This window comes from Cynoglossus semilaevis, chromosome 12, assembly GCF_000523025.1.
Source record: "Cynoglossus semilaevis isolate Cse_v1.0 chromosome 12, Cse_v1.0, whole genome shotgun sequence".
NCBI lineage: Eukaryota > Metazoa > Chordata > Actinopteri > Pleuronectiformes > Cynoglossidae > Cynoglossus > Cynoglossus semilaevis.
In genome coordinates this window covers 13683501-13701442 of record NC_024318.1, presented here as the reverse complement: position 1 = coordinate 13701442, position 17942 = coordinate 13683501, and the positions used below count along the sequence as shown (strand labels likewise).

Here is a 17942-nt window from a genome sequence, read left to right as displayed (position 1 = left end):
GGCAGCCTGATCGATCTGGTCAGATGTGGACTAGGTTTCAGACAGAGAGTGCCCCAACTGTTGCTCTCAACGTTTGTCTAGGATTCAATTAAGACCAAAGTCGATGAGAGATTTGATCTACCCGTCACTATGGCAACAGCCCCGTCATCTCATGTTCCATTACTGTTCAATTTGAGCAACACAACAGAACAGAACTCTTGGTCCACTCGAGTGTCCATGGTCGCGTTTGCATACAGTGATTGCTTTGACTTAAAAAAAAAGGCCTGATAAGTGACATGTGGAGACATGGAGACAGAGAGACAGGCCAGGCTGTGTTGATGACGTACAGCAGCGGAGACGCTGAGCTGACCTCTGACACCACAGAAGACTTGAATCTCTAATCAGACATGACATCAGTCCAAACGCAGCTCAGTACACAGTACAGGAAATACAGCAGGGGAGAGGACAGTACTTTTAGACGTCTTAAAAACACACTTACACATTGTCCACTGTACTACTACTGCTAGGTACTGGATCCAAAACTTTTATCACTCCTATTAATTCTACTGTACTCAGACTAATCTTTGCCTTCACTGCAACTTTTCTCGCTACTTTTTTCACCACTACAACATTTACTTTTTTCTTCTACTGCTTAATCATCGTTTTCAAACTAACAGTACTTTTGTTACAACGGATACTTCTTCATTGCTACTTGTACTTCTACTACACTTCAAGTTGCCCCGACTGTACCATTTAAAGCCGTAACTATAAAGGTGCTAAAAATATACACAGGTGACCAATAATATATGACTTCACCCAAAGCTAAGGTTGATGGTTTCTGGTTTTCTTTCTTCAAATGTGTAATTTCATGTTGAATTATTCTCCCCTGTCTGTCTTAATAAGCCCACACTTTAGAGGGCAAGTGTGAATCAGGGAAAAAGCCACTAATCTTTCCGCAATCAGCTTTCTAATTAGCACGGAAAATGATGTATTCAGACCTGTAATCAGCTTTAACAGTTTCATCCCAGTCATTAATATGGATATTGCAATTTCCTGCGAGTGGGTATCAAAGAGGAGGAGGAGGAGGAGGAGCGGTGAGGAGAGGATGGGAGGGTCAAAAGGCAGATGGACATTAAGATAAGACGGGAGCAGAGTCATTCCGCTGACATTCCTTGGTCTGCTGTTTTTGTCTGCCAACTTTAATCTTAGCCCATGGTGACTGTCAGACCAGATCAGTGCCTCTCTAATAACCTTGCTCAGACTTTAACCATTCCATTTTCCAGAAGGCACGTTCAGCCTGTCAAGACGAATCCTCTGATCGCAGTTTTATTTTAATTCTCCCCCTAAATGGACCTTTAATGTCAGATAAAATGAGCATTTTGGTCCCTGAAAAAATAAAAAGTAATTCATCCAAAGATTACGTCATTCAGGCCAAATGTAATTTGGAAGCTGAGGAAACGAGGACTTTGAGATGGACGAGACAGGAACACACACACACACACACACAGATAGACTTTAGATGATAAATGGAAAATCAGAGGGCATTGAAAGGATATGGGTGAGGGCATGATCCTGGTTTAGTATGGCCGTTTGCAATTCATCTTCCAACATCATTAGCCTGTCACTGATGAGTTCACATCGCTCTGTCAGGTCTGCATCCTCAGCCTCGCTGCATCCATCCTGGCAGTAATGACAAACAAGGGAGAGAATTATGGGTGACTAAAAAAAGTGGAACAGCTAACAGAAATGTGTAAAATTCAAGTTTTTCTCCTGGGGATCAATCCATTTTTTAATCACACAATTTGTAAATTAGTGAAGAAAGGGAATCTATGTCGCCTGGAAAAATAGTAAACAAACAGTAAAAATCAATATTACCTGTAAATGTTGCACATAAAGAGAAAAAAATCAAACGACTCTGTGAGAGATGAAAGGATCGGGGTTGAACTAAAATTTAGGGCCAGATTTATAAAATAATAATAGTAATAATTAAAAACTCTTACTTATTACTTTATACAAAAAAAAATAACTACAGTGGGCAGATCCTGGCTTAGCTTCAAGGCATGAATATTACTGCAGACAGGTGATGTGCTCTTGTGATATTTGATTCTGGCATATGTGTGTGCAAATGAAAGTGTGCCTTTATTACTGTATAGTTCACCAACGCCAAGTCTGAGTAGACTGTCAGAAAGTAAAGTAATAACCTCATCTTTATGAACTGATGTTAGCTGGAAGTGCTGCAGTATATATACTGTATATATATGTATATAGATATATAATCATACTGTGTTATTCACATTAATAATGAAAAAACAGTTCTCAAATGAAAATAATGAGTTAGCAGCACAGTTTTTTTGTTTGTCAGTCCCTATGGAATAATGTTTTTTTGTGAGCTGACATAGAAACTAATTTGAAATCACAGCTGGACAAAAAGCTTCGACAGTGGCAGTTCAGGATTTGAGTTTTACCGAGTACTGGGCTTGTGAACTGGATTTTAGCAGACAATATGTTCAAAGTCGTCCCCAGGGCTACATCGGCATGCAGCCGAAGAAAAACGTCATGTATTTGATCGCAGTAACACACCAAACCACCGTGAGCAGTGCAGCTGCAGATCACCTGAGGATGCTGCCGGGCTGACTGTGTTACTTGGAGATCGGTGCAGGAGCAGAGAGCAGTACAGCTTTCATAGAACAGAGCTGGCCATAATTAGAACAGGCCCCTTTGCAGACGGTGTGTCCTACTTTCTTCACACTTGTCAGGCATAGGACACGCGCACACACACACACACAAAGTGCACACACCAGGCAAATAGACACACTAAGAAGCACACACACCCTGCGCTCTAGTCACACAACACATAGAGAGAGTCCAATCTGAGTCATAGCTGCAGGTAGGAAATATCAACTCCCTGTAGCTCAGAGGTGTCAGAACAATCACAGGGAAGGGTCCGTGGTCAGTCCAGGGAATAGTCGTTCGCCTCCAGGTGACGTAACACTGAAAAAGGAAATGCACAGCGAGGCAGCAGGCCTGAGGTGGGACTCTGTGTACAAGTCGTCCCAAATGCAATTTAGGAATTAAGTGGGTCTCAGTGACAGGGCGTGCAAGATTTGTTTTTGTCTCTGAGGCTCTTATGAACAGAGCAGCACTATCATCAGACCGCGGTCAGGTGTCATCTTCTCTGATCCCCGTCTGCCCGCACAAAGGAGAAAGAGAGTCAATTTAAAGATTCACTGAGCCGTTTGTTTGTCAAGGTCTTCAGAAGATAAAAGCTTTGTGTTTGTCCAGCTGATTGATTCTATACGTCGCAGCCTGCAGTCAGCTTCAGTAAAGTCAATACAGGTACTCAAGTTGAGAAAAAGAAAACAATCACTGTGAGAAATGACACTGTGGAAAACAGGCCTGGCAGTTTGTTAACAACCTGGTACACAAGGCTTTTAAAATGCTGCTAAAAAAAGAAGAAGAAGCAGAAGAAGAAAGCTTTTCCTTCACTGTTGGTGTTGATCAAAACAACATGAATGACTCCTCTGCTGCGTACGTCAAGAAAACACAGGAAATAAGATTTAAACAACGTGTCACAGGTTTTTTCTTAATCGGAGACAAAAGAGAAATTGTGATTTTTCTGACATTTTTCCTCTTCCTGCTCCTTTAAGAAGTCGCTGGAGTAAATTACTGCCACCCTCTCAGCGCTCGTCAACAACCATCCTTATTTTCTTCACCATTTACTCTTCCTATGAACTTCCACTGCTTCTACTAGTGCTGTTTGGGCCGACTCTAGTGTGCTGTGTGCCCCACTGCTTGTCATAAGTGTACCACTGCTGTAACGCTTGAATGATAACAAGCCTCCAGTCACTAGGTGGCAGCAACTCATACAGTGGTTTGTACAGATAAATATATACGTTATCAGGTTGTCAATAGTATTTCAGTTCGCGGGGGTTTGGGTCGTGGGGGCGTAGAAACATTTCTGTCCCCAAGGGGGAGCATGAAAGTCATTGAGAACCACTGCTCTATAGAAATACTATAGTGTTTGATTCTACAGTTAAAGCAGGTTATAATGAAACAGGGGACACACACACTTTTCACTTTTCCTTCTTCAATCAAAAGTAGTGCTAAACTTGAACATTAAAAGTCGCCTTATGACATAATAAAGAGCTAAAGGTCTAAAAGCAGGTATTCAAATTGCACATTAAAGAAGTTTTTATCATTCAACATCTACAGTGGTTAATGGTTAAAATAAAAATGTTGAATGGTATGGTTTTTATAGGCTGGATCATTTGATTTTACACTACGGTGATTATCCCTTTATACTGAGTGTCCAGTGTATTGTGTGTGAGTGGTGTAATGCTACCACAGCATCTCATTAGCATTAGCACTAGCACAGGTGAGCTAAAGTGAACTGTTCCGAGTCAGGGAGCAGCGTTAAACGCTCAGACTCTTAATGACCAAGTTAAGTGTCGGTGTCCAAGTTGAACAACTGGTCACAGTGTTGGTCAAATACGGCTTCACATTTAGTGAAGGCCACAGTGAGCGACATGTTAGCATGTGTGTTAATGAAGCTTTTACACAGACATGAGTGTGTATTAGCAACACAGCTAGTTTGTCTTTGTGCTAAATCTCAAATAACCTCCACTACACTATGTTTTGTTATTCTTGCCAGGGAAAGTTGATTTACAATAAATTATTAATTTTCTAGTTTATACCGTATTTTATATCTACCTAAATTCAGATATTATTGGCTTGTATTTATTTACACTAATGCAGCATTACTGTATATTCAAATACAGAGACATTCCCAGTTGAATACTCCCTAATTAACATGTACACTAGCAGCTATTACATCACTAAGACATTGGCCTTTGTCATCCAGCCGTGTGAACATTTACATGTGATTTAAATCACGGAGATACTACCAGAAGAAAAAGCGACTCAGCAAACTTCTAGCCTCGACTGCAGGCTGTAAAGAAGGATTGTGCTAACTCAGATAGGCTACAAGAAAAGGTTTAGATCAGTATTGATCAGACTGTCAAAGGAGACACCGTGTGACCTAAGGCTAATTAATAGATTCTCCTGTGTGGCGGTCAATCCCCCGTCGGAGCGCTGTTTACACTGCAAACAACCAGTGGTGCTGTGTGTGTTAGCAGAACCTACCTCTGGGTGATTATCCTCCATACAGAACAGGAACTCCTCCAATTTCTGCAACAAAAGACAAAACATATGTTAATGCGAAACAGTCAGAAAAAGTCCTCATGAATAATTGAGGCTTCAATTAGTCTGTGTACTGTGTACTGCATGTGTGTTGCATCTTCGCAATGAGACGAGGTCGTAATTATTCTCCACCAAGACTGACAGGTAGAAAATGGATTAACAGTCTCATCTGCTCCGCAGGTTTCTTTGTTACAGCACAAAGTATATAATTGTACATTCTTCACTGGGGATAGAGGTAATTACTGCACCTCCGGGAGGTAAGCAGTGTTTGTGGCTTTGGGGTAAGTACATGAGGAAGCAGGGTAACAATAAATAAAAATCAACAACACTGTAATTATTTTTTTTCTTTCTCATTAAAAAAAACAATAAACGTCATTTTTTTATTGTTCACTGTTGGTCATTTAATTTTTATCTATACCTCATAGGAATAATTGTTTTTTTGACCAGTCACACAACGGCCTAAACTTAAGTTTTTACACCAGACGAAGATTCACTTCCATTTTTTTCTTTCTGCACACCATAGTTCTGTTTGATGGACCTCATCCTGATTAGAAACATCCCTGCAGTAGGTTAGAAGGTCAGACTGGTTCGATCCCTGGACTTTCTGCAAGGAGTTTGCATGTTCTCTCCGTGTGTTTTCTCCAAAATACCTTGGTCCAGATTAAGGGTTAGTTTGATGTTGGACGCTCAGGTACGATGGTGGTTTTGAATGCTCCTGTGTCTGTATGTGTGGGGTGCACTCTGCACCCGCCTCACCCACAACCCTGCAAAGGATTAAACCTGAGAAAATGGATAATGGATGGATGTTCATAAAAACTGTGGTGAGCAGCAGAGTAATAGAAGTAATAAACTGTGGAACTCACTGTCAGAATGGAAGCGCTCAGTTATTAAGGAATATATATGCAGATTCATATTGCCCTGCTCTGCACATACACCTGATCTTTGGCATACCGACAGAGAGCAGAGAGCAGCCAAAACTGTTTTTGTGAAATATGAATACGTAGTTGGTTTAACTTGAACCTCATGGACGGAACGTACATTAAGAAAACACAAAATCTCCAGAGGCTCCAGAATTCAAAGTCTGAATGCTGGACTTTGCTAAAAAAAAAAAATCAACACAATCATTTCTACATATGGAGTTAAAATCAGAAACCTGCACATTTTTAACCAAAGGTCAAAAATTATTTTTCAGCTGAAATATAAAGCTACTAACAATATGACCTAATCACTTGATTAGGTGCCTTTTTAGAACCTGGTGCTTTTAATTATCCCCTAATGTGTCCTAATGAAGGCTATTGTGCTAAAACAGTTAGGTTTTCAATCTCTAAGATATTCGAGACAATTTTCTCATTTTTCTTCAGCAGGCTTTTTTTTTTAAACAACCCCTTATTTTTACAGACCTTCTTTTGAGATTATAAGTACAGTCATTATTGTGATTTCTGAAAAGGCTCTGCTCCTTCCACTGATGAGCACCTAGGTCTCTGGTCATTTTGCGACCCAGGCTAGCACTTTGTTTTGAATTTGACTTTTTTCATTACCTAACCAATTCTTCATTTTAACAGAGGCTTTAAAAAAGAAAAAGAAAAAAACAAGCTGGTCTTTTCTATAGGAAAAAAACTACGAATAAATTACACAAAAAAACTTTTAAAATGTTGAGCCTTCTAAAAAGACATTTTCTAGCAGATACAGAATTTAACAATCATTCAATGTTTTTTTTTTTTTTTTGGCAAAATCTACAGTTAAAAAGCAAAACAAGGGGTTAGGGTTAATACAACTGAGAGGGGAATAAAAGACAAAGGGATGACTGCCTCACCTTTTAGTTGTTAGGAGGGGCCGAGCTTTAGGAGCATAGAGAGGGAAGCAGAAGAGAAACAAAGGCAGGGAGAAAACAGATCCATGCAGTTTGTAGAATTTGTAGATTTCAGACAAGGCAGAATAAATCAATACAAAGACTATATTTACGGACAAACACAGGAAAATGGCGGTTAAAACAAAAGGGAACAACCGAGCATGTCAATAAAAACTCACAGCCTCTAACTGGAATGTATTTACAGGGAAGAGCATCCGTTAAAACCGTCTCCCAAACATCTGCTACTGGCTACAGTCCAATCAAAGTAAATAAACCAAGGCATCAGCTGTCGTTGGAGATTCTAGGTTAAAATCACAATCTGGGACAGACCTACCCAAATATAGACCCGCATAAAAAAACACACATTTATGACATGTGTGCTGTTTTATTTTTTATTAATGCCGGCTCTGTTGGCTTTGTTCCGATCTTAGGCGAGTATGTCAGACGATGTGGGCGGAGAAAAGTGTCAGGAAAGAGAATAAAAGTCCGACTCGGCCCCGAGGCAGTAGACCTCAACTCAGTGTGAGCACACACACTTTCCCACATTCCCTCTAAGTGCATGCAATCAGGCAGAAACACAGTCTTAAATCTGCACTCTGTAAAATGAAACTCTTAAAGGAAGCCAAACTGTTTCCAAATGGTTGACTCTCCTCACGCCCACATTTCCCTTGGTTTTAGAAATGCCTCCCAGCCAACGTGCTAACAGACGGCTGCTCATCTCGCCCTAATCCACACCCTTTCTATACTACAATAACAGCTGATAATATATTATCTTCATTTACGTGCTAGCCCTGATAAAGCTGGCAGACATTACCCGAGGTCACATCTTAACTATCCAGGGAAAGAACAAAAATAAAACCCAGAGAATATTAAAACAGGCTGTTGTTGGTTGACCTTTTGTAACGCTAACTTGACTCCTGCTATTGAAAAGCTTCAATCTTTGATGTTCATGGTCTCAGAGGTTCTCCAACAACAAATAACAATTATTCCTGCACCAATTAGTCATGCATGTTACCTTTGTGAACTCCGAGTTCTGTAGGTTGGCATCAGGGCACCAGCGACCTCCTAAGGCCGTCAGCATAGCACAGTCTTCCTCCTCTTCTTTGGTGGATGGCTGAGCTGGAGGTGCAGCAGCAGGGCGAGGAAGAGGAGGAGGCAGGTCATCCACCTCGGCTCCCCCGCAGCTGGGGGTCCGCAGCTGGAGCCCTCGTAAGAAAAGGTGACAGGCTTCCAGGTCAGCTTCCCAGATCCGCTCCAAACCCGGACAACCGAAACTGCAGGAAAAGACAGGTGTGAAGATAGTGTCCAGTGAAGTAATACTGAATAAATATATTTAATCTATAATTGTAAAAACACATAATATAATGTAAACTAAAGTAAAAATGAATATATTAAGCAGTAGTTTTGTGAAGACTCTCAACATTAAAGCATGGAAAATAACTGTTTTGTGTGGGAGTAACTGGAGAAAAGTTAACTTCACTCTTTACACTGGTATTAAAGTTTAACATGTATATTTAAAGGGCATTTTTTCCATGACCTTTTTGTGAATCTGTAATGAAGTGTTACATATATTTATTTATTAAGTATGAAAATGCTCTTTATAACACCACTGTATAATATAAGTTATAAATAAAAGTATGTTTTTGAATAAAATATATAAATAAGTTAAATACGTGTAATCAGTGCTAATGCTGAGCTGAGATGCTCATGGCTACGATGAAAACCTTTTACTGAAGGTTGGAATTTTGAGGGTGTCAAGTCAAATGTCAATGTCAAAACCTGTGTCAGTAGGATGTATTATCCCTGAGGGTAAATGTGTTTAACAGCCAGCAGAGAATAAATCATTCTAAATAAACAGAAGAACACACACACACACACACACACACACACACACACACACACACACACACACACACACACACACACACACACACACACACACACACACACACACACACACAGCAGCAGCACTTACAGCACTTACAGCATTGACATTTTACAGAAACAGATAAGTTGTTCAGAGGCTGATGGTGACTGGGACAGATGAACTCTGTACCTGTTTGTCCTACACTGGTGTACAGTACACTGGGCCCATATGGAAGCAGTTTGTAATAGGAGTGCAGCGGAGGACAGGGGAGGACAGGGGAGGACAGGGGAGGACGGGTCTGTAAGGATTGACCTGACCTCAGTGCTGGTACTTAGGTCGTACTCAGTGTCTACAGCATTGTTTCCCAAAGACTGGGTCACCAGGTGGGTCGCATGTTTCCCTGGAGTTTATGAATAATGTCTGTTGACTTGAGTCATGAAAGTTTGTGACTTTTAAAATATGGGTCCCCAAAAAAAGTTTGGGAAACACTGGGTCCACAGTAATACCTGCTGTCATTCACCATGTGTTATTGCCTATTTTCCTTCAAACTTCTTCTATTGTCAGAGAGTCCAATAAAAATAATATAATGTTTACTGACGTGAAATGAGAATGTGAGAAGTTTTTCAATAGTGACCGTGGCATATTAGAGGTCTTTAATCTCTCTCTCTCTCTCCAATACCAATACCCTGTATAAATATACCTTGGTTTGTTACACTATACATTATAACACAAAGATTCATCTATACATATATATATATATATTCCTTCAGAAATGTCTAATCAACAGAGAAAAGAGTAGACTTCATGTTCAAAAACATGGAAAAAATATGAACAATCTGATACGTATACACACACACACACACACACACACACACACATACTGTTAGATGTTGAGTGGCTTCAGAGATAGAATAAAAGGTGATTTTTAATGACTCCTCTATTATAAAAGAGTGACAAGGCAGACATGAGTTCTCCAAAGATAGTAATTCCATTGACAAGCTGTAATGAAAGTGACTGTCCCCTCTACACACTGGCCTCCTCTTCAAAGAGCAGCAGCTCAGAGGAAGAACAGAGCCTTTATGTGCTGTGGCAACTGGGCAGGAGTTCAGTGGGAGGAGGAGTGGACTGCTTTCATTTACTCAACATTCTCCTCAATGACCTGCAATTATACTGACGCACACCAATATGTTTTATTTAGAACATCAACCATGAACACCAACCAGTGAAGTTCACTTATCTGTTGTTTTTTTTTTTAGGTGAAGGACTGGTTGCCATGTGCCAGACTTTTGCTAAAGGTTAGCAAAAGTAATAGAAATAGCTTTTGACCCACACTACTAGAACATAGCCAAACAACGCTAAACAGTAGGGGCACACATACTGTAGTTAAAACTAGCATAAATTAACTAAAACTACCTAGCTAATAACTAATGTTAGCTATAGCCAAAAGAAAGAACATGTGAAATTTAGCTAAACATTACCTTACTAGTAAGCAATATTAAGCTAAAACCATATTTTGCCAAACTACCAGAAAGCCCTAAATTGTCAAGTTGTAGCTAAAATGGTAACAGTTAGCTAAACATTAACCACAGTCAGCGTGAAACTAGCTAAAGGCAAGCGAACAAAAGACAAGAGTTAGCTTAAAATAGCCAGAATTAGCTCAAACTTGAAAAAACCATGATAAAGTAACAACTCGGTGTTAGCTGGGGAAAAAATCTGAATATGTCATTGATGAGATACTGTAGCTTGCTAATCAAACTAGTGAAACATTTTGGCTTGAAACTGCCTGCAGAAAGTAAAACCACATACTACAGTATATTACTTTAACAGTCAAGTACACAGTGTACAGTGAAGTTCTCCATGCTGCTGTCACCGCTCATGTTCATCTGCAGGCAGTTTTTTTTTTTATGATGATGTCCATTTTAAAAACGCTGACCTTTAAAGTAGTCATTATTCATGGCATTCTCTCCTCTCACTCTGTCATCCCAAAATAACTATGATCGCAGGTGACATTTCAAAACCAAAGTCGTTTTTCTGATACAAGACTGTAGCTAATTTGGGTTAAAATGCAAACAGGATCCTTCACACGCAAAGCTTCCAACTTCAGAAGACGAAGAAGAAGAAATGTGTTCTCACTTTAGTAATCATCAACCGTCCAGTTTGAATTGATTTGTGCTGAAGACTGAATAAAGCCAACAGATAGAGAGGCACAGATGAGAGTTTTTATTTGTCTGAATAAAACAACCTCCGCTATCTCACACCGAGGCCCTCAAAACCTCAATAACACGCGTTTTTATATTCTGGGCACAACTATTCTTACTCTGAAGACTCCATAATGCTCCCAGTAATTCAAATTAAAATGTTTGCTCTTGCTACTGAGGCGTGTTTAAGAAACTGTTCAGTCCCCCTCACATGTGAACAAACTCAAAAGTAAAATGGACCCAGACAATATCATCTAATCTCCCCCTCTGCCGCTCCGTCTCTCAGGGATGAGGCTGCCTGAAAATTGAAAGCCACTTGTTTTTCCAGTCCATCTCCCGACTGAAAAGACTGCCAACCTCTGTTCACTGCCAATGCACGCCTCTCAGCCCTTCTCTAACCTTTATTTGGCACACAGACAATAGCGAAATTACTCGGCACAGACCCCCTGCCCTCCCTAATTGCTACTCAACATCACTGCTTCTGAATTCTGCCATAGTGGTGATGCACCCGGTGGGCCATGCCTTTGTTGTGTGTCTCTCCTGAAGTGGAGAAGGACCCAAATATATTGAGTATTAAATAAAACAACACAACACTGTTTTTATGCCAGGGTTTTGTTTTTTGTTTTTTCAATGTTGAACAATGACGGCAAGGAATTTAATTTTCATCTTATGCGAGACCTTCGATCTGTGTATTTTAAATAAAACATATTTGGTGTACTGCATCATATACACCACACATCTGTAGACATGAATGACAAAATCTGGTCCACATCAGTCAGATTGTGTGTGTTGGACGTTTTGGGTCACCGTCATGTTTCAGTCTCCAGTTACACAGACATCTAATGTAGATCTAAAGCTCCAAACAGCCCTAAAGCAGGACTGCCACTATCATACTACATCATACTACATGGTTTTAGCTTTGAGAAGTTGAAGGGGGGTGCAATCCCAGCAGTCATTAGGTGATGTTGGCCACATGAAAAGACAAAAAAACCCTAATATTAAACAAAACATGTTTTACTCACACTAATCCTGGATGTTCTAGCCTGTGGTTACAAAATGCCTCTCTGTATCACCAACACTGTTCTACAGCCACACATAGATTAGCTCTGACCCTACCGTGTTTCTGACATGTCTATACTTGGCTTGCTACAGCTTCATACTATAGATGCATCTTTTAGCACGCTCCAGTGTGAACTCCAAGCTCAAGGGTTAATTGGTGGCAGCTGCTCGGCCGCTGCCATCAGACGGTGGCAGGATGTGGGCGAGCTGTTTAGCTCAGGACCCTGTGGGGCTGCTGAGTGACAGGAATGCTCTTTCTATGGTCACACAAACAGATGAGGCATTAAAACATGTTTTAAAGTGAAGGAGCAACAGTATATGTGAGACAATAATGTTGCCTTTAGAGTGTGAACATCTTCATAAACTGAGAAAGTGGATCAAAGTTCTCTTTTGGTTTTGGAGTTTACACCAAACACAGTTCATGTCTCAGAGACATTAAAAAAGCTGCAGGTAAAAGAAAATGATAACTGCTAGCTGGAACTTTGAGTCATGATGTAGCACAATGTACGACTAAAAGGATAATTCTACATGATGATCGAGATGAAACATTTTTAAATTTGTTATTCAATGACTTTAGGTGACTCATGGGCCAAAATGGGTCCTCATATTTGTTAGGGTTAGGGTTAGGTCATGGGCCAAAATGGGTCCTCATATTTGAAGGGGGGCCGGGTCAGGAGCAGATAGACGAAGCATTCGGATAAACTAAGATAAATGATATGTAAAAGTCATGCATTTTCTACACAATCTACTGGGGACGTGTAGGCATTGCAGGGATAATATGATATTAATAACATCATTTGTATAAGTCTGGCGGACCAGATTAAAAAGCCAAGCGGTCTGCATCCGGCCCCCGGGCCGTAGTTTGCCCATGGCTGCTTTATGTTATCCAGACATTGGCCAAAAATATACATCTAACTAATTACCTACTTATTACCTTACATAGGGAATTAAAGATAAAATAAAAGCATAAATAACTAAAGGTCTATTACAGTGAGGGTGATGAGCACATGTTGAAGAGGGAATAACACATGATGAAGAATCCGCCGCCTTAATTTTGCAGGGACATCTGGAATAACAGCAGCCGACACGAGGTGCTAATAACATGACAAAAAGCCGACTGCTGACTGCCGGAGGAGGTGTGAATGATGGTGAATGAAGTGAACGCGTCGGACGGTGGGTGGTTACAGCAGTTGCTGATATCAGCCAAACATTATCTGTCGGTCTGAAACACATACGCTCTCCCTGAGCTACACTGAGGACATTGGACAAGTGTAACATGGATTTACAAAGGTTACTTCAAGGATGAGTCTCATTTCTGTCCTTTAGACGCTCTCGCACGCGCCTTCCCTGAGAATTTCAATGACCTACATGAGCTGCGCCGTGTCCATTAAACACGATAAATGTCATCTGAACAGGAGGCACGATAAATAAAGGAGAAAAGCGAGAGGCATTTCTTAATGAAACATCTACATCCTGTAATAAACAGCCATGCTGTTCCACTAATGTGAATAACACTATGTTGTTCTGGTGCTGGCACACTTACAGCATCTTCACTGCTCCAACATCCTGTTCTGGTCTTTAGTAAGAAGGAGATAATTGGCTTTTTTTTTTCTCCCCCCAACACTCTCCGTCTCCACGGAGACCAGACATCTCGCTCGTACTAATCTGTGCCCTCCTCCTCCTCCTTCTCCCTCCTCCCCTCCCTCCTCCACTTCTCCTCACCTCCATCACCACAGCACTCCATAACCAGTAATGTACATCAGAGTTGACTGATTTAGAATAGATGATAATAGGTCCATGAGCGTGTGCACAAGTGTGTGTGTGCGTGTGTGTGTCCAATCAGTCAAGCCTGAATATGTGTCACTGTGCCAACCTGGAGCTGGTGGAGGCTAAAGCTGTGTGGGTGACTGGATGTGAACTGCCTCTGGTTATGGAAGCTGATCCAAGGTTAAAGAACCAATCAATGATAGGGGGAAGTGATGAGCAGGTAAATGATGTTACAGTGCCCCCGGGGTAAAAGTGTCCTTTTAATGTGACTTTTTCTCCCTTAGGTCATAATGTGAATACATACAAATGATCAGAGTTGACTCTTGACTGAAAATAAAGGCAGCCTTTTGGTGCAGCAGCAGCAGCATCTCTGTGATATTCATCATAAAGACTTTTCAGAATGGAACACTGTTGTCTTTTGTCATTTGTGGCACTTCCACAGTGAAACACAGCTGCAGTTATTTTCAGTTAAGCTGCACCGTTGACGATGACGGGAAACTGTTCACACCCACACAACCTGATTTCTGGCATCAAAGCTGGTTCCCTGTCATGTACCACAAGATTTGGAGCGATCAAAATCATTTCATGATTGCATAGTGTCAAACACGTCCATCCTGCCACCAACGTGTGTGCCAAGTTTTGCACGTCAAAGACAAAGACTTTTGCATACACTACAGGGTCTGGTCAACTAAAAAAAAAAAAAAAAAAAATCAAATCCCAGCTCTCAGTTTGGGAAATGCAAAAAAAAACCTGTACCCAGTGCTTTAAACCAGAGGAGAAGTAAAAGGCCATTTTCAGTATCTTTCTTTAAAATGAACTGGAACTGAACTTCTCTGGAGGCGTCTTTAAAGCAGTAAAATGAACAACAATGACTTGTGTGCTATAAACTACATTTTATGGTATTTTATGCCAGGTTGAAGAACTTGGACCATAAATATAATATTCAAGGGTAAGTCTAACAGTTCCCAGACTGACGTTATAATCTCAGCTGTCAGAATTTTATAACTAGTCCATCACATTTTCTACCTAAAAGTGAATGAAAACTGTTGCAGGAGTTGTTCATTCAATTACACAGAGTACATAATGGGTCTTGCAGAAATTGTGTGAAAATGTTTGTTGCCACAATTCCATAGTGGAAAATAGAGAGTGTTATTACAGAAAAAGATGCACAGACCACCATCATGAACACCCCCTCCAACACTCAGACCTCCAGCCTCTGCGTCTCTCAATAACCTATAGCAGCGAGTTAATGACTTCTGCCTCCAACAGAAGAGGTCACCCTGTCTCTCATAAAAGCAGCAAACAAGTCAGACCTGCGAACGGCTTTGACGTTCAAGAGCATCAACAATCATCTGGGTTTCTCCCCCCCCCCTCCCTCTAGTCGATAACAGAACCTTTCTGCACAAAACGGTCCTGTTGTGTAAGTGCTAAGATGAGCCAAAGGATCACCAGTAATACAGCACGAGCAAGCTAAGCTAAGCTAAAGATTTAAATAAAGATGGGACAAAACCAAAAATAAGATAGTCACAAGACCAGATCAGACCAGACTACAAACTGAGCACAATTTGTCATTGTCATTCATCCTGGTATCCATTATGGGGCTAAAGAACAATGAGGGACACAAGGACAAAAACATAACCCATGACGGTATGTCCTATTTCGTCACAGAGACGGCATTACTGGAGCTACCGGCCTTTGTTTTATATTTAGACCTCTGATTATTAAACAAAAGACCCATAAGCTCCAGCTGGAGAGACATATTGTGACATATTTGGAGATGCATTACATTACTAATGAGAGGACAACAAAGGTTGAGGTGAAAGTCCTCTGCTCCTCTTGTTCCTTGGATGTGGAGAAACACGGCTCCTACGTTCTTACCTGTGCAGCCTGTCTTCCAACAGCTCAATGTACTTGGTTGTGTTCTCTTTCAGTCGGCTCTCTGTACAAAGAGAAAAGCACACAGAGAACAAGAGGCTGTTACTTTCATGTCATTTGCCACTTTTATTAGCCGCGATGCTAGTATCCTAGCAACAAATCATAGCTTCAATGCCATTAGGACTGATTCCACATTAACGAACTTGAACTTGTTAGAGAAGGTAGTCATCACCGTTGGCAGTGTGCATTGTGGTGTGGAACTGAGAGAACAGTGTTCAGTACAAAGGCCCAGCTGGTTCTGTCTTATGACAAAGACCTGTGTGACAAAAGATCACTGCCTGTGCCCTATGAGAGGACATATAAATGGAGACAGCTTGAGGACAAAGGGAGATTCTGTGATGTCATTGGTCCTGTTCAGGTGCCTGGTTTTCTGTAGGGCAGAATGTTGGAGGGCGAGCTGGTGTTGCCTGAATTGCCCTTCCACCAGTTGTGATCGGTGCCAAAGAAATGCCAGTGCAGACCAACTGCTGAGCACTAGTGGAGATAAAGATGAATTCAAACTGAGCATACTTAACCATCTCATGTATGAAACATGGAGATGTTCAGCCCCCAGCATCAGCAGCAACAGCAGCAACGGCGGCAACAGCAGCAGCAACATGTCAAGAGCAGTTCTTTCAACACAAAAGGATGTTCTATCTTTCTATCTAATGGCATATACAGTACATGCTCACAGACACACTAAATGCTCTATTCAGATTCAGCTAGTCTGGAACAGTGCTTGAAGTAAATGGGAGATGAACTTTTCAAATTTGTAATAGAGCGGAATGACCATAAAAATATTCAAAGGACGGACGCAGCAGTTATTAGCCTATCACTGACAAACTCCTCATGCTGGTCAGGACTGATGCTTCTACGACACAGGTGCACATTGACAAAAAATAATATTATGTGAGACCTTTAAAATATTTTACCTAACAAACTCAACTACCTTCCTTTGTAATATTTCTATTGTCAAAATAACCTTTATTTATATACATTGAAGCAATGAACTGGTAAGTTAATGTACTGCAGGACTGGCGATTATTTACAAAATATTGCTGTTGCAGGGACAGTGTAATGTTTTGGTTTTTTTTACTATTTTGGTAAAGGACAGATTTAACCAACATAAATGGGATCTGTAGCCACTTAGCTTAGCAAAGTATGACCTGAGGATCTGCTGTCAATAGCAGTTAAATCATAGCATACCCTACATCTTAAAATAATGTGACTTGATTTTCAACTTTCAGGATAATAGTCGCTGAGGTGTTTCCCAAACAGTCAATTTAATAATCTAACACAGATTATAAAAGAACTTCATGTGGATTTTTTAAAATTATTTTAGTGGAAAAAGAGCCAAAAATAGTTTGGAAACTACTACAGCGTAATGCAATTTAACTCACTCACCCCGGCTCTGGCTTCCACGCAGAGAAAGTTCTCTAATTGGCTGCTCTGAATCTTAGCGAGGTTTGAAATATAATTTACCCATTGTCTGGGTGGTGTTTTTAGACTGCATTAGCCTCAGGATGAGACAGGCTGGAGGCTGGCACAGCAGGGAGTCTATGAACGTTTCTTAGGAAAAGTGGTTTTGACAAGCACAGAGGGAAAGTGAGAGAAGAGAGAAAGAGACAACTGAATAGAAAATAAAGTAAGCACTCCTCTGTATACTGCCGACTGTTAGAGAATACAAAAAGGATTTTTACTTCTTTCTTCGCAGCAGAATGCATTTGTTATTTTATAACTTCTTTTTTCAGCTAAGCGACAGAAACTTGACAAAAAAGGCAACACTACAGGTCCTGTTATTCCAAAGCTATTTTTGATAGACTTTGCTGCTGGTAAAATCTGCACCAGACTATTAAAACCAGTCTGTTAGTGTGTTCTCCAAAATTCCGTAAAAGGTTGTGTGGTAGCTTGGTTTTTAAAATGAAAGGAACAATATCAACAATAAAACCTTCCCTACCCTGTAGAGGGTGCTATCAGTTCTGTTTTAATGCCTTGTTCCAAGAGTAAATTATCTAGTTTTGGAGAGTACGAATTTCATGCTTGATATGAAATAAGTGCACCTACAGACAGACATGTGTGAATGATTTTTAGGTATAGTCAAAAATAGCTT

At 40.6% G+C, this 17942-nt stretch overlaps 1 protein-coding gene across 3 annotated transcripts in view; it reads right to left on the bottom strand.

The window, feature by feature from the left end:
• Positions 1–17942, bottom strand: part of disc1 (DISC1 scaffold protein) — a 40607-nt gene that overhangs the window by 1543 nt on the left and 21122 nt on the right. The window contains exons 10-14 of one of the 3 annotated variants that reach the window (XR_003051372.1): positions 15797–15857; positions 8043–8301; positions 5829–5958; positions 5122–5166; positions 1564–1659 (exon numbers count right to left, since the gene is read on the bottom strand). Coding sequence is in view for 1 of the 3 variants with exons in the window: in XM_008322333.3 (XP_008320555.1) it covers positions 1536–1659; positions 5122–5166; positions 8043–8301; positions 15797–15857 (489 nt within the window). In the remaining 2 variants the exon portion in view is untranslated. Of the gene's footprint in view, positions 1–1535; positions 1660–5121; positions 5167–5828; positions 5959–6991; positions 7017–8042; positions 8302–15796; positions 15858–17942 lie in introns of those variants that run through there. The other 2 variants (XR_522446.3, XM_008322333.3) reach the window with 2 other exon arrangements.